Genomic DNA, 17692 nt, shown 5'->3' on the forward strand with positions numbered 1-17692 from the left:
TCGGGACAACACATATCCTGTGGTTGATGTGGAGGCACTGACTGCTTGTCTAATTTTCTGAATTTTGTCAGTAAAAAAGGAGGCAAATTGATTGCATGCCCAGGTGGATTGGAGTTCAGCAGCTACCGACACTGGAGGGTTTGTTAGCCTGTCGACAGTAGCAAATAAGGCGCGTGTATTGTTCTTGTTTTTGGTTATGATGTCAGAGAAGAATGACTGCCTTGCATTTCTAAGTTCCAAATTATAATTGCGAAGTCTCTCTTTATAGATGTCACAGTGAACCTGGAGATTAGTTTTTCGCCACCTGCGCTCAGCTTTCCGACACTCTCGTTTCTCCATTTTGACCAGCGTAGCATTTCTCCAAGGAGATCTTTGCTTACCCGAGACAACCTTCACTTTAGTGGGTGCAATGGCATCAATAATATTTTTTACTTTAAAATTGAAGCCATCTACAAGCTCATTGACTGAGAGGCAAGAGAGGGCTGGTGTGGAGGAGAACTTCTGAATAAATAGTTCACTGGTGTTTTCAGAGATGTAACGCTTTGTCACAGCCTTGGTTTGGACATTTGTGTGCAAGGAGATTGCACTCTCAAAGAAAACACAGAAATGATCAGAGAGTGCAACATCAGTCACAGCAACCTTGGAAATGTTTACACCTTTGGTGATGATTAGGTCCAGAGTGTACCCCCTGTTATGGGTGGGTCCTGTCACATGCTGAGTCAGATCATAGTTATCAAGGACACCACATAGTTCTATAGACTCTCTGTCCTGGGGATTATCAACATGGATATTAAAATCACCAACAATAACAACACAGTCAAAATCAATACAGATTACAGACAGCAATTCAGTAAACTCATCAAAGAAGGTTGCACAGTATTTAGGCGGTCTGTAAATGTTTAGGAATAAAGCTTGATTGGAATTCAGAGCCACATATTCAAAAGAACTAAAATGACCAAAGGACATCTGCTTGCATTGAAGAGAATCATTAAATAAAACAGCAACTCCACCTCTTTTCTTATGCGCTCTTGTTTCGCTCATGAAACTGAAGTTGGGAGATGTTGATTCAATAAGAACAGCTGCACTGTTATCTTGATTTAACCAAGTTTCAGTTAAAAACAAAATGTCCAGTTTGTGCCTAATAATAAAATCATTGATTAAAAATGTTTTTCCTGACAGAGACCTGACATTTAATAAAGCTAAGTTTAATGTGGTTAAAGCTTTCTTTGCCCAATTTATTTGGACAGGCTGACGAGGAATGTATGCTAAGTTTGATAAGTTTGCATGTTTACTGTTGTTTCTTCGCAGCCTCACCTTTCTTTTTCTATACACTTGCAGGACAGGAATTGAAACGGCTAGCTGCATACAGGGCCCCGACCTTTCCTGGAGAGAGTCATTGGTATCATTAGCCTTGTAGCCTGGACCCAGAAGATATCAATTATTTAGGGGAGACAGAGGATGGTTGTAGTACCGTCGAGGAGTGGGGAGAGGAGTGTGTTTGGTTCCAGCAATGACCAGCTCTTTCATGTGGTCAGTTGACTCCAGGTGGGGGGAGGATGGGGAGAGTGTGAGAGAGGCTTGCGATCCAAAGCATGGACCCGAAGTAGGTGCTGGGGAGGGAGGTAAAGACTCCTCGTCTAGGAAGGGTGGGGAAAGTGGGAGGTCCAGTCCAAAGTATGGACCTGAAGTAGGTGCTGGGGAGGGAGGTAAAGACTCCGCGTCTAGGAAGGGTGGGGAAAGTGGGAGATCGGAGGCGGTCCCTGATGATGAGGTTGGAGACTCCTCCTTTTGGCTGTCGTTAGGCGGGGGCATCCTTCCCGTAAGGTCTCCATGGCGATGCTGTGTGGTTATCTCTTGTTTAGACTCCTCTTGTATCTTGTCCTTGGCAGTAGGGACAGACGAGTGACGCAGGGAGAAAAATAGGTTAGAGGTAAACAGTTTTACCCCTGACTTGTTCAGGCAAACTCCATGCGCTGTAAAAAGATGTCTGCGCTCCCAGAAAAGGCAGAAATTGTTGCTAAAATGTACTGAATGGTCAGTACATGCAGTTGACAGCCATTTCTTCAGTGCAAACAGCCTGCTGAATCCTTCATCTCCTCCTCTGACTGGTGGGAGAGGGCCACTGATGAACACCTCAGCCTTGACAGAGCTGACTGTGTTTAACAGATCAATAAAGTCTCGCTTCAGAACTTCAGACTGTTGTTTCACAATATCACAGCTTCCTGTATGCACGATGATGTTTTTCGCTGTGGGATAGTCAGCTACGATGTCCAGAATTTTGTCTCTCATGTCAGAGACCATATCTTTCGGAAAGCAGAGTATTTTGGTGTTCTTGCTGCACAGTTTTCTGACATCTTTTACAGCATAGTCACCAACAATCAGAGTCTCAGGCCCAGTCATTAGTTTTGCCTGCGGCCCTTTCTCACATTTACTCTCAGTTCTTACCCTGCTTTGAGGAGATAGCTGCTTATCCAGGTCATCAGATGGAGATTTAGGATCCTGCGACAATGGAGCAAATCTATTTTGAAGTTGTAGGCTTGGCTGTTGTGGAGGTGTTTTGCAGGTTTTACTTTTCTTAGCTGTCCTTGGCTTTGTCCATCTGGGTGCAGGGGTTGAGGAGGAGTTCTGCCTGTGTGCTAGTGCAGGCCAGCCAGTCGCATCACAAATCTCAGTGCGCTGGACTCTGCCTGTTAGTCGTCCTCCCACATATTTTCTCTTCGGCTTTGCACCGAGAGAGTTCCAGGGAGGACTACCATTTGAAGATTCATTATCTGCTCTCTCCTCCTGTTTCTTGGTAGGCCTGGTTGTGCTAGTTAGCTGTGTCTTAGCTAGCATTTGTGTTTTGAGTCCATGGTAGAGTGGTATCATTCCCACACAGTCCATTTACCTCCACGTTTACTTCTAGTCTGTGGATTTTTGTTTCTAAGACTGCAATCTTCTGTAGGAGTTTGTAGTCGTCATCCTTGGAGAAGGGAGTGTTGAGGAGATAACTCGGAGTCAACAGACTGCGATCGAGGCGTTTAGCTCAATTCAAGCAATAACATTTATTTGTAACTGAAGTATTATGTCCAGCAGTTATACGTGCACGGACCTAGAAAAGTTCACTCTGTAGGAGCGAATGAAAAGCTAAAAAGGCGCTTAGACAGAGTGCGCATGCGTTTATGTATAGGTCCTCCTTTTGGAGCCTATTGGTTAAAGCAAAGTTGCAGGCGGAGCTGTGTTTAGCTGTTCAGCGGCCTGGTTGGAGCGCTAGGCATATCCGCCCACACTGGCTCACGTCCGGACCGCCTTCTCTGCATCATCAGTGTGGGTGCATGTTGTTAACACTCAAGGTGCCGAAAGGGTGCAATTCTAAGCTATTTCGAAGTCTCTGTGTGAATAGATAAGAGAGCTCTTCTCCTTACTCTAAGATCTTCTGCCCTAATCTGGTGGTTTAAGCAAGTATTTCTTTTCAGGGCCACAGTATCTGTTTCTATCGTGCGAGCAGGCGGCGGAATGCCCTGCTCGGAGTATTTGACCTACTTACATGTGACCTCACAACTCCGCAATATAAGCATACAAGTATAGCGCATATTATTTACATGATTTATTGTTACAGGAGGCATCTTGCTGCTACTTAGCTTTAACTTAGCTGCTAGTTAGCATTAGCCAACAATCCAAATAGCTCGACGACTTTCCGACGGATTTGTCTTCACTCAAACGTTGAAGAGTGATATATGTGATATATCTGGTAAGATATATGTGATATATCTGGCAAATTGAAGCAAGAAAATGCAAGCAGAGGTGCAGAGGCAAGAGCAAGCAGCAAAGCGACTGCACTCTCTCATCAAGGTCGAAAGCAGTAGAACTATTAGTAGGTGTAGTAGTAATAGTAGTAGTAATAGCAGTAGTAGTGATGATAGTAGTAGTTGAAATAACAGTAGTGTTAGTAGAAGTATTATTAGAAGTAGTAGTAATAGTATTGGTAGTAGCAGTAATGACAGCAGTAGCAGTAGTAGTAGTAGTAGACTATGACTAGTCATAGTCGTAGTAATAGCTGTACTACGTAGCAGTGGTCATAGTTGATATAAAAGTACTATTTGTAGAAGTAGTAGTCGTATTAGTAGTAATAACATTTATAGCAGTAGTAGTTTTAGTAGTAGTTGCAGTAATAGTAGTAGCAATAGCAGTTGTAGTAGTAGTAGAAGTGGTAGTTGTACTATACATATTAGTAGTCGTAGAAGTATTAGTAGTATTAGAAGAAGTACTAGTAGTAGCAGGAGTGATATTTGTAGTAGAAGAAACATTCCTTTATTGGTCCACAGTGGGGAAATTATTCTCTGCATTTGACCCATCCCTGTATATGTAGGGAGCAGTGGGCGGCCAATGACAGGTGCCCGGGGAGCAGTTAGGGGCTCAGTGTCTTGCTCAGGGACACTTCGACACAGGACACGGTGCAGCCGAGGATCGAACCGGTGACCAACCCTCTCTACCCAGTAAGCCACGGTCACCCCCAAAGAAGAAGTAGTAGAAGTAGTATTATTAGTAGAAGTATTAGTAGCATTCAAATAATAAGTAGTAGAAGTAGTAGTATCAGTAGTCATAGTAATAGCTGGAGTAGTGGTCGTAGTAGTTGAAATAACAGTAGTATTAGGAGAATAAGTAGTAGTAGTAGTAGTAGAAGTAATAGCAGCATTTGAAGTAGCAGTAATAGCAGTATTAGTAGTACTAGTAGTAGTCGTACTAACAGCTGTAGTAGTATCAGTATTGGTAGTAGCATGAATAGCAGTAGTAGTAGTAGTAATTACAAACATTTGTACTATTTATATTTCACAAGATTCTGAAGCTGCTCTTCACTCTAGTGATGACATCACACACTCTGAGCTGCGCAATACACACCCATTATAAAGTCAGAAAACGACTGAAAGAATCATAAAAGTTCAAATGTGACTGTTCAAAAAGTGTAAAAGATATCAAAAAGCTGAAGACGGCAATAGTTCAGGGTTTTCTCAACACTTTAAAGTTGAAATAGTGTCTGTAGCTCAAAGTATGAGGAAGAAGAAGGATTTGGAAGTTGAAGAAGATTTGAAAATTGTCTCCATAGACATCCCATTCAAAAACAAATATGAATATGTCAATAATTCATGCTGCATCATAAGACATCAGTAGGGTTCCAGCTTAGGCTTGATGTTTCAAAGGTCAAAGTCCATGAATAGCACCATCATGAATTATCTTAAAAGGTTCTCTATACAATATTCAGAGCATTCATAGAGCAGCAAAGAGCTGTTGTCTATGTAAAGGTAGAGAGGAGTAATGTGTTGCTTTAGGAACACAATGGATCGGTCCCAACTCATGGCTGATGCTCTCACATGGCAGCTTCAGCTTGTAATGTGTGACTGATACTTGTGTTTGTGTTTGTAACCTGTGACCAGATCAGATCTCAGAGCTGCTGAAGCCTCACAGAGTCTGCCTGGTGACGCCTGTCCTTCTGAACCACTCCAGTCAGCCATGTGGCAGATCGGCCAACAGGTTTGTGGTGAGTGACGGACAAACTCCTCCTGGACAATGAAGGCTTTCACCTAATATTAAGTTTGTTATGTTGCTTAGTGTGTAGAAACCAGTGCAAAATAGAGACGATATATTTGCATGAAATGAGCAGAAATCAGATCCTTCTATGTTAAGGACTGGTGTGCACACTGCTGTCTGATGGTCCTGTCCTGTTTGATCAGTGTTGTCCAGTGTCCTTGGGGGCCAGACTCTTGGTCCATGAAAGCCCCAGCTCCCTGTGTGTCACTTGGTTTGTGGCATTCAGGAATATGCAGAACTAAAGTTCAACAGCAACTGAAATGATACCTGATATCTGATGATCTTTGTGTCAAATCTAATTGTAAAACTAACTCACCTAAACATAACATTCCTGTTCAATGCTGTACAACCAATGCAACAAGCATCAAGCAGCTATGGGTCTATCAGTCCCACATCTAATGTCATGTCTCTCTGCTCCTTCACATCTTAGGTGCTGAGTGTATGGAGAGGTTACCTGGTTATCAGCAAGCAGCCTGTCAGGGTAAGTCACACCTGTTAAAGGGACAGTGTGCAGCTCTTGGTGGCATCCAGCTGTGTGGTTGTAGAATCACTCCTCGTTTTCCAAGACTGTAGTAACGTGAGTCGCCGAGTGTAAATAAGTGGTAACGATATTCGCCTCATTCAGAGGTCATCCATACCATAATAGCACCACTGTTGCAGAAGTCAATCAGCGGACGGAGGTACCAGAACTTTGCACTCAGCGGCTCACGTTACCACAGTTTAACAAGCGTGTAGGAGAACTACGGTGGCCTTCAGCTGACAACAATGTGAAAGGCTCTCACTAGAGACGGTGTTTGGTTTGTCCGTTCTGGGCTACTGTAGAAATATGGTGGTACAACACTGCAGATTCTGAAGAGGACCAGCTCCCTCTATTGATATGAAGGGCTCATTCTCAGCTAACAAACATGTGACTATACACGAAAGAAAACATAGATGTGAATGTTGTATTCCATTTCTGCTGATATATCCCCAAATGCTACACACTGGACCTTTAAAACATTATTTTAGCACATTTGATGGTATGGTTTGATATATGTGGGATTCATCTGTGACACTTCTCATCCTGAGCTCTGCTCTGTGTCAAGATCACAGATTGTGAGATTGGGGTTGCAGAGGTTTTGCAAAAGGGCGGCATTTATGCCACATATGTTTCTCTTCATTTTCAGGACTTCATATACACACAAATCCCAAACAAAACATAATATACACACTAATGTTCATACCTCAGTTTTATATTTGGGTCGCGGGGGCAGCAGGGCTAGCAGGTTATTCCAGACGTCCATCTCCCCAGCAACGCTTTCCAGCTCCACTTGGAGAACCTCGAGGCATTCCCAGGCCAGACGAGATGTAAAGTCTCTCCAGCAGGATCGGGGTCTGCCTGCCTCTTACCAGTTGGATTTGACCGGAAAACCTCTAAAGGGAGGCGTCCAAGAGAATCTTGATCTTGGTCCGAAGTACCTCAGCTGGCCCCTTACGTCAAGAAGGAGCAGCGGCTCTACTCCGAGTTCCCTCAAGATGTCCAAGCTCCTCATCCTTTCTCTAAGGCTGAGCCCATCCACTCTATAAATGAAGCTCAGTTCAGTCACTTATATATGCAATCTCATTCTTCCAGTCACTTCCCCAGCTCACGACCAAAGGTGAGGGTCAGGTTAGATGGACTGGTAGATCTTCAACCATGACGGTCCGTTACAACACCAGCAGCAACAAGACCCTGAGATACCTGAACTCCCTTGGTTGGTGCAGTGACTCGCTCTCAACCCGGACGGCAGAGAACCATGGCCTCCTACTTGGAGGTACTGTTTCCCACTGGGCAACAAACCGGCCCAGTGTGTGCTGAAGGTCACGTTCTGAAGAAGCCAACAGAACCACATCACCTGCAGAGAGGTCTCCAAACACTCTCCTCCCCCTGGCTGTGCCTTGAGATCCTTTACAGGAAAATCACAACCAGGATTGGTGACAGGACCACCCTGAGGCCAACGCACTGAAAACATGTTTGACTTTATGCCGAGTATCCGGACACAGCTGTCATTTTGATCCCACGAGGACCGGATGGCTCGTAGCAATGACCCGATACCCTGTGTTCCCTCAATACCCCCTACAGGACCCCCGAGGGACTCGGTCGTAAGCCTTCCCCAAGTCCACAAAACACTGGGCAATCTCCCATGACCCCTCCAACAGACCGGCATGGGTTGAAAGCTATTCCACTGGACCACATTTTGTCTTTATTATTTATTTATGATTATTACATTATTTGGTAAGAGGGCACGGGAAGGTCAAATTGAGGAACAAACAGCTCACTGTGAGCTTTAGAAATACTAATAATCCATTCATTAATAATCCAGAAGGTAGAGAGTTTAGGACATAGGCAAAACATGTGTGTCATGTCTGCTGACATATCGGATGTTAGAATAAATCTTTACCCATCTAGCATTGGTGTAATGAGCCCTGTGCACCACCTCTAGCTAGAGTAAGTTGTGTTTAGCAGACGTAGATGACGTATGTAAGTCTAAAATAGAGTCCCATTGGTCATTGGTTACAACCACTCCAAGATCTGACTCCCAGGCCATTCCTAAATTCTCAAAGGAGTGTGGGTTGATGTTGTTGATGAACTTATAAGTCTGGGAAATCAATACTCTACAGTTCAATTCTAGGAGGCTGTCAGCATGTGATTTCATAAGCTTATTCAGAAATGAGTCAAATATCTTTTATACGAAGCTCCTGACCTGCAAGTAACGGAACAAATGGTTCCTTGGTTGGTCATAAATTTGGGATAATTGGGAAAGTGAAGGAAATGCATCTTCTCTGTATAAATGATGGATCGATCTAATCCCTTTATCAAACCATAGAGTACATGGTCAGTACAGGAGGGAATGAACATGTGCTTCAGCTTCATGGGGGGGAGGCTCGAGGCTCCTTCAGCCCAACATGTCTCCTAAACTGAACCCATATTCTTATTGTGTGATTTACTATTATGTTTGTACTCGAAATGGAACGCTGCTGTTGAACGTTCAAATCATGTTTTCTTTCAGCACAAACTAAATACCAGCTGCCTTCATGTTATGGGCGGGGGGGGACGAACATTTTAGAACCTGGACAAATGAAAGCCCCACGTAGAGACAGACTGGGAGTCTGTTAACCTCCGTGGTCACTGAAAGGTTGTGTCCAGTAAGATGTTCATGTCCTGTGTGTGTCTGTGTGTCAGGTGGAGAGCACGTTCAGCTACTTGGAGATCTGCTCCATCAACATTCACAGTCTCACTCAGGTACAAGACTGTTTTTATTGGAGCCATACTTGTTTTTGATATTTATTCAAGTGTTCTCTTTGCATTCCTTCTGTTCATCCTGTATGGAACTAGTGGTAACTAGTGAGGCTTGAAGTGTTTACTAGTTGAGTTCGTGAAAGACAAATTGCTCACTAGTTATGATAGTTGCACAAGATGGCAATGAGCAGGTGGGGGAAGGTGTGCATTGAGGCGTCCTATTGGTTTTCCAGTTCAAAATAAAAAATACCAACAATCAGGACTCAGGATTGTGTCATTATCCTGCCTGCTCCATTGGTTTACATGTTGGTCTGAGGAACTGCAACTAGCTAACTAGTGGCTGCATGGTGCATCTGATTAACTAGTTGGGGTCTATTCTCATTAACTTGTTTAACGAGTGAGCATTTTGGCTTTGAGCTCAACTAGTGGAGGTAACTGACATCTTACGTTAAGGATGTGCAATAAATGCTCAATGATGCTTCATGATCAAAATACATAGTGAGCAATATACAGTCGGCTAATCATTGTAAAATACTGTGAGATTATGTGTATACATATCTCTATATATATCAATTCATATAGATGAAAATCAAGATAATTAAGGTTGTTGCTTCTATGTTTTGACTGTTTTCAATGTTTGATGTTAACGTACATGTATGTTGCAGATTGTGATGGAGACAGACAGGCTCACTCTGTCCTTTAGTGTATCACACGTCGAGGATCTTGAGGCCATGGTCCGTCACATGACCGCCTCACTCAAGAGGGTCTTCCCTGATTCCTCTCCAGGGTGAGCCTCACTCATGATAGAAAATGATCTATTGTAAAAAATATTTCAAAATCCAGCCAAACTGAAATGCAACATAAGCTGCATTTGAGGAATACAGTTTGCTAGCACCAGCTAAAGTTAGCAGCCATCCCTCCATTCAGTTGTTTAGCCTTCTGGCTCCTAGCTAGTTGTGACTTGTGATAGCATAGCATCCTATTTAGTATGAATGAGCCCTAGACCGAGGCTGGACCAAGGGCTGGGAGGCGGAGTTAAAAGAAACGCTCTTTGGGCCACAGATGCAGAAGATCAGGAACTATAGGGAGCCCGCCTGAAGAGCTGCATCCAGTTCTGTTTCTACATCATGCTTGTGGTCCTCTGGCTTCTTTCGTAGTTTTAAATAAAATACCTAAACGACTGAATGGATTGTCATGACTCATGTGCATGGCCTCTCTTCACTGTCCTGAATCATCAGTTTGTCCAATTTAGTTTTTGACCTGCAAAACTAATGACATTGTGTTTTAGTGTTTAGTGCTAATTAGCGAACGTTTGCATGCTAACATGCTATACCTGTCTGTCTTTAGCAGTATATTTCTTGTCCTTTGTCAGAAAGCTGTTGAAGACGAGTCCTCCAGACCTCCAGCAGAGACTCCTCACGTTGACGGATGTGATAGAAGAGCAGCTGGACAGTCGGCCTACTTCCTGTGGTATGTGTCCTTTATCTTACAGTAAATCATCACCTGTTACTCACACCTGGTGATCTGAAGATTACCCCTGTACGATCCAGGAGAAATATTAGTTTTGTAGATTAGTGCATGTGGGATCATTGATACATTGGCTCCTGAAGGAAGCTTGTGTGTTTGCCGATGATAGTGTCTGATTGTGTTCCTCAGGAGGGTTCTCTGATACCTATGCTGCTCTGTGTGACTTCAACCAGATACCATTCAGAGAGGAGATCCAATGGGTGAGTCACGACTGCACTGCAACATGAAGTACTTTAATAGGCCATGTGTATCAAACTTTACAAGGACCTCTTTTGCCATAAACTACTCAAGTGACACTTCATAGCTGCTTGCAAACTGTTGTGACAGGATGTGGACAACATCTACTGCACCAACAAGTGGAGAGAGTTCAACCTGCAGGACTTCAGCCACTTAGACAGCAGGTGAGATACAGTACAGTGTTGTTACATCCAGTCTTAAGGGGCGGGTACATCGTCTTTCTGCTTTGCTTTAGTTGTTTATATTCTTATGTATTCAAGTCCAAACATACACATTTGGGTCAAACTATGCACAATGCGTCACAATGCTATTTTCCCGAGCCTTTCTAAAAGCATGTTCCCACCTGACCTGATGTATGATAATGCCGCTACATATACAGTTATAACCAGTGTATTACATGATGTATGATGATGCCGCTACATATACAGTTATAACCAGTGTATTACATGATGTATGATGATGCCGCTACATATACAGTTATAACCAGTGTATTACATGATGTATGATGTTGCTGCTACATATACAGTTATAACCAGTGTATTTCATGATGTATGATGATGCCGCTACATATACAGTTATAACCAGTGTATTACCTGATGTATGATGATGCTGCTACATATACAGTTATAACCAGTGTATTACCTGATGTATGATGATGCTGCTACATATACAGTTATAACCAGTGTATTACCTGATCTATGATGATGCTGCTACATATACAGTTATAACCAGTGTATTACCTGATGTATGATGCTACTGCTACATATACAGTTATAACCAGTGTATTACATGATGTATAATGATGCTGCTACATATACAGTTATAGCCAGTGTATTACATGATGTATGATGATGCTGCTACATATACAGTTATAACCAGTGTATTACATACTTAACCCGAAAGGCGGTCACCATGCTCCCAGTGTGCAGGAGCACACAGGTGTGTAATGTAGTACAATGTACTGATGTGGACGCCACCTTAGTTCTGAATCTGAAAGTCACTCAATAACACAACACCAGCTCACTGGTAGAAGGTAGAGCAGTAGCTCCTGTGGTCCATGTAGGAACATTACTACTTTTGTCAATGGAGTCTTGTGGCTTTCAAGAGAGCATTGATGACGGCTTCAGTTCCCCGTCAAAAACATCAAGGTAAAGCACTTCCAATATTCAAAATAGGGCATAGTCCTGAACATGATATTGATTTTGTTAGGTAGGTAAAATACATATTTCTGCTGCTCCCGTCCACAGCCGCTTCCTCTTGCCATCAGACAGCCTTTCAGACGGGGAACTGAAGCTTTTTCATCACTTTCTTCAATTGACTCCAACTACAGAAGCATCAATCTGACAGAAGAAGAAGGCTTCAAAAGATCAGAACTAACGCTTACAGTTATTTCCACACTTTCCACAGCTAACCTTGACTCAGCTAGTGCTAGCATTCACATTATTCATAAAATATTGATCAGCTTACTTTGGTCACCTACATCGCTCCTTTGTGCTAACGGCTGAGTGGGAGTTTATGCTAAGCTAACTCTTTAAACTCCTGTTCTTTCCTCTCAGGGACTTGGCATTAGCAGTAGCAGCTCTGTCTTTCAACCAGTGGTTCACCAAGATCTACTGCAAAGACCTCAAACTGGTAAACTCTCTTATTGTTTGTGTTCTTCTGTTGTTAGAGTGGTGGAAGGATTGAATGAAGGTTTTGCAGAAGATAGTGTCACTTGCATGTCAGCCCATGATCCCATTTCATGGACAAAATGTAGACGAGGTACTTCATATGCAAAGAGAATGAATGTATAGCATGAGCTAAACGACGATGACGTGAGAGCAGGTGGTGGCACACTCCATGAGCTCTATGGATCTGTCGTGATACAGCCGCCTACCAGCCATCTTCCAAACGTTTAGTGGAAGCAACTTCCTCCTCTCCATTCTCCACTAAGTGTTACCTTCCTACACCAGAATACAACCGCGGCCCTTATTCTGCATAGAATAAATGTTCTTAAGTTCATTGACACGGATCGTTTAAGACAGAGAGTGAATACACGTTTATTCAGTCAGACAGTATGAGAAATATAACATTTAACATTAAAGCAGTTAAACGTTTTCTAGCAGAAACCCAAAATACAAACATGAACCTGAATCTGAGCATGATAGGACCTGCATTCACCAGGACTGTCTCTGTGTCTCTGTCCCTTCAGTCAGTAGATGTCCAGCAGCAGCTGACCTACCTGCTGTCCAGATCTCCCAGCCTGGAGGAGCTCTCGCTGGAGGCCAGTGGACTCAAACTGTGAGTTCGTGTGGGAGTGTGTGCAGCGACGTGCTGGAGATGTAGAGAGGCAGGGAGGCAAAGTTCCCAGACATGAATATTAACATACTTTAGGAAGATTTGTGTTTTACTGTCGGCTGGTGACTTGAATGTGCACATTGTCAGACGGACAGCGGGACACTGAACCGCAGGTTTGTTATAACAAAGAAAATACACCTTGAGAAAGACTGAAACCACATTAATCCAAGCAGGCTGTTTGTGATTCTGAATTCAAACGCACAGGGATTGATTGAGAAGTAACCTTGTTATTCTGCTGCAGGGACTTTGCAATCAAGATGGCAGCTGCCCTGCGGGAGCACAGCTCCTCTACCCTGACATCCATCAACCTCTCTGGCAATCCAATCGAAGACAAAGGTGGTCTTTCTATCCAGCACGTCTGAGTGCTGTCAGAAGAGTTCTAGACTAGAGGAGGTGTTGATGTCCATCTGAAGCAGGGGGCCGGTCCTCCTGTTAGCCTTCATGTGAAGACCTGAGAGTGAAATGTGTGTTTAGCTGGAGGGACACTGGCCATCTTCTTCTGGTATCTCAGATCGTCGGCAGTGAGAAGGTTCAGCCAGCTTTGATGTTTCTAATTCCACCAAAGTCTCTTTTCTGCTTTGACAAGTCTGCAGAACAACAAAGGGCCACAGCCTTCATATCAGTTAGTCATTTTAAATGAAGATTAGCAACGCGTACTTCAGAACGGCCAACATGTTTGTGTTGAGTATGCACACTGTACTTTATGCATATTTAGTGTGTGTGTTGTCATTCCCAGGTGTCATAGCTCTCACTCAGGAGTTAGAGAATCTAGCTGAAGGACTCAAGCAGCTTTCTCTGTCCCGGGTATCAATGACTGCTAAAGGTACACACACACACACACACATGCTCACACACGCACGCTCTCTCTCTCTCTCTCTCACTCACTCACATACACACACACATACACACACACACACACACACATACACACACACACACACACATACACACACACACACACACACACACACACACACACACACACACTTAGCTCTGTGTGGTGAGGCGCCTCCTCCAGCAGCATCCTGCTGACTGTGCTGTGTTGCTCTGCAGGTCTCGGCTGCCTGAGTCGGCTCTTATCCTCCACTCAGCTGTTCTCAGCCTCTCTGACCCACCTCGACCTCTCTGGTAACCCCGGCAGCCTGGTCACTGAAGACGCAACGGTACGCTCTGCTCTGTGTGTGTGTTTCATGTCAAATGATGTGGATTGAAGACAGATATTGTTGCATGTACACATGGATACATGTGCACATACTGTACGTACAAATCCAGAAGTGGAGCTGTAACCGACACTTCTCTACATTGAGCGGTGCAAAGAACAGCAGATATAAGCCGAGTTTAACTGGAGAGGACAGGACGGCATCTCGGAACCAAAATATATAATCAATATAAGTTAGAGAAACAATACCTAAAATATAATAAAGGGACGCTGCATTATAACGCTCTACTCATAATACTGAAGGTCCTGCTTTATTCATATCCTAGTTTACAGCTGAGAGAAAAACATTTCATTCAGTTTACAGCAACACTTTGAACTGTGAAGCAGTCTGAACATCTTCAACATGCTGCACAACACATACAGTATGTCTAAGCGTTGTGTGTGTGTGTGTGTGTGTCTTGCAGTTCCTCTTCAAGTTCTTGTCCAGTACTAACTCTCTGTCTCATCTGGACCTCAGCGACACCAGCTGCCCTCTGGACACGGTCAGTGAGAGACGTTCATGCTGAGTGTGCAGCACAGCGTTGCACCCCAACATGTAGCTGGAGCACATTTGCAACTCAAAAAAGACGAGTTACTGTCTTGCATTATTTAAATTTGCATCAGGAGGAATGCAGACAGAAGCAACAGAGCACTTCTCTGGGGAGATAACATGGCCGACATCTTAACATTATCAACCAGGGAAACGCTGTCCATCAGCTTAGACTGTTTGAGCACCGAGCATCACGATGGACACTTGTTTGTGATGAGGGAACAGCTGCTGGGTTCAGTCCTCCTGCGACTGGACGTCAGTCAGGACCAGGCCGGTGGTGGAACCGCCTTCGGTCTCTTCCCTCTCGACTCAGCGCCGTTGGGTCGGGCTAGTCTGGCTGCGTGGTCGGCTGTGGCCGATGATCGAGCTGCAGCCACAGCATGGACATGCGACGCCGTTCTAAATGCCACTTGATAGATTTCCCCTGAAGGAATAATCGTCAACCAGTTTGTACAGTAAGCTTGCTGTGAGAGGAGACGGTTGATGGTTCTGGTCTTTGTCATTCAGCACAGAGACGTATCCAGCGAGTGTTTAGCCGAGCTGAGCAAGAAGCCTGAAGCTCCATCAAGATTTTAAAAACCCATCAATGAATTGAATGCATGTTACCATTGATTACTTGTCAGTGTTTGTCACTGAAGTCTTTCTCCGGATGGGGATTCTTAAGACCTGCCAGTGCAGCGGTGCAGTGGAGAGAGCTGGGGTCACTTTGATGTGTTCGTGAGTATCTGGAGGGCATCAGCTGGAAGGAGCACCAGGCTGCAGCGCTGCTACTTATTAACCGATGAGTCTCATGCTCAGTGTATAATGGAGATGTTCTACGATGTAAAGGCCGAGAGTGAGAGCCTGGGTGTATTGAAGGGGGGGGGGGGGGGGGGGCGCTGTGGCTGCATGTCTCTGGGGTCCAGATCTTTGCGCTACGCCACTGTTGCTCATTGAACCATTGTGAATTATCATGGATTGAAGTGCTGTGCGTGTCCTTCATTGTACCTTCTCTTGCAGTTGTTTGTGTCGCTGTCTGCCGGATGTTGTTACAAACTGATGCGCCTGAGCTTGGCCAGGAACCCGTTCAGCCACAGGTCAGTAACGTCAGCGTTCCTCTCTCTGGTTTGGAGCTGTAGGACCTGTGAACTGTCATCCTCTCTGCATTAGAGAAGTCGGTATTACTGTAGTAATGGAGTCGTTACCACTGTACAGCTACTATCATGGATCATAACACTACTCAGCTCATTTAAGGTTTTACTGTCATTTCCTTATTTCTGATTTTGCTTTACAGCACATCAGTAGATTGGATCTGTTATTACGTTCTGAAGTGACACTACTCAGTGTCTGAGTTATTCCAACCCAACAGTTGACTTATTTGTTACGTAACTTCTGTACTGAAAGCGTAACTTCACCCCCGGTCTTTGGGTCTCAGTCCAACCAATGCAGTGAAAAATGCAAAAAAGTGGACAAGAGTCTGAGGGATGTGACTAAAGCCTGGACGCAGCGTCGACAAATATGACAGCTACAGTAGCTCGGAGAATAGCAATATGGCATTGGGTGCTGACATTTATGTATTTGCTATTGATAGTTCCACAGACACCAACTACACCCGCCACCCCTCCACCTCACCGCCCTCCACTGGGAGACTTTGCCGGAGCAGCGACCCAGAGCTGTGACCAGCGTAACGTTAGCACGTTAGCTGTGACTGTGACGCTACACAGGCTGTGGAGATAGTCAGGGAGGGGTCTGATCCAAGGGCGCTAGCGTTCTGGGATTTCATGACGTAGATTGACCCAAAACGGTCGACTCTAGCTCACAATTGTTCTTGTGGGATCCAGCTGATCTACAACAACAGATGGTGTTTTGAGCCATTTTCAACCATAAAATGCAGATTTGTATAGATTTTGTATGATATGACTTTATTTCAGACTCAGAGTCCAGAGAGACAAACACATGAAAAGACAGACACAAACAATAAAAGTACGGAGGCCCAGCAATGCCTTCCATGGAATACTTCTAACCCCAGCATTGATGTGTTCCATCAGAGTACAGTCATACATTTGAGTTCGTAGCTATATAAAACATGCTCAAGTGCTGAGTTACTGTGTCAGTAAGGACACTTCCGTAGTTATTATCTCGTACACAGGTAACAGCACTTATGTCGTTTCTTTTAACCCAGACATTGACGTATTTGTCACGTAACTGTCGTTAACGTGTCTACACTTCAGTAGTTATTTTAAGCTAAAGCTAAGCGCTCTGATCCAATCAGATATCAAACAGTTATATACGGACATGAGGACTGTAGTGAGTCAGTATAAAGTCTGTCTTATCTTATTTGAAAGGAAAGGTTTGAAGGCTCCAGGTGACTATGAAAGTCTTTGTGTGTGCCTGTGTGTAGAAAGGTGCAGAAGATGACCAGGAGCATCGGAGAGTTCTTCAGTCAGAGCTGTGAGCTCAAACATGTGGGCCTGTCTGCAACCAAACTTCCTCCTCAAGCCCTCAGGTGTGTTTCCTCCCAACACACGCAGTCATGTGATGTTCACTTTCTCATGAGCGGGACGTGAACCTTCTACCCGTCTTGCTGTATGATGAGGTCTCAAGTCGGTTGCACACACATCACATCTGGCTTTACTTTATTGCGAGATCACCAATAAAATGTGAGAGCATTGCTACTGTATACTAACAATAAGTATTAACCACAAGGTCCCTGAGTGGATTTTATCTGAGGATTGTTTCTAACCTCTTCTCGTGCATTTAGAACATGCAGAAGCTTCAATTGTAGCAAATATAATGTTTTCTGCGCTCACATAGGAGACACGGGCTGTGACCTCTGAACCCGGAACAAAAACAGCTGAGGCACCGCACGTGTTCTGGGAGGCTACGCTAACTAGCTTAACAAGAAACAACAGCAGCAACACGCATCCTGCTGCACACTGGAGGGCCATTCAGATATTAGATGTAATAAACAAACGCAGTTCACTCAAAGACAAACTCCATCCTCCTTTCTTTGTTGACTAAGAGTTTAATCCCAACTCAC

The 17692-nt window shown here is 44.1% G+C and overlaps 1 protein-coding gene across 1 annotated transcript in view; it reads left to right on the plus strand.

Moving 5' to 3' along the window:
- Nucleotides 1–17692, plus strand: part of LOC306775153 (capping protein, Arp2/3 and myosin-I linker protein 3-like) — a 75226-nt gene that overhangs the window by 2755 nt on the left and 54779 nt on the right. The window contains exons 2-16 of the mRNA XM_079265437.1: nucleotides 5412–5515; nucleotides 5996–6046; nucleotides 8768–8827; nucleotides 9490–9611; nucleotides 10197–10294; nucleotides 10481–10551; nucleotides 10679–10752; nucleotides 12145–12220; nucleotides 12780–12868; nucleotides 13167–13261; nucleotides 13662–13748; nucleotides 13979–14088; nucleotides 14549–14626; nucleotides 15673–15749; nucleotides 17054–17158. Of these exons, the coding sequence (XP_079121563.1) occupies nucleotides 5412–5515; nucleotides 5996–6046; nucleotides 8768–8827; nucleotides 9490–9611; nucleotides 10197–10294; nucleotides 10481–10551; nucleotides 10679–10752; nucleotides 12145–12220; nucleotides 12780–12868; nucleotides 13167–13261; nucleotides 13662–13748; nucleotides 13979–14088; nucleotides 14549–14626; nucleotides 15673–15749; nucleotides 17054–17158 (1297 nt within the window). The remainder of the gene's footprint in view (nucleotides 1–5411; nucleotides 5516–5995; nucleotides 6047–8767; nucleotides 8828–9489; nucleotides 9612–10196; nucleotides 10295–10480; nucleotides 10552–10678; nucleotides 10753–12144; nucleotides 12221–12779; nucleotides 12869–13166; nucleotides 13262–13661; nucleotides 13749–13978; nucleotides 14089–14548; nucleotides 14627–15672; nucleotides 15750–17053; nucleotides 17159–17692) is intronic.

This window comes from Melanostigma gelatinosum (genome assembly GCF_949748355.1).
Source record: "Melanostigma gelatinosum genome assembly, chromosome: 1".
NCBI classification, from domain to species: Eukaryota; Metazoa; Chordata; class Actinopteri; order Perciformes; family Zoarcidae; genus Melanostigma; species Melanostigma gelatinosum.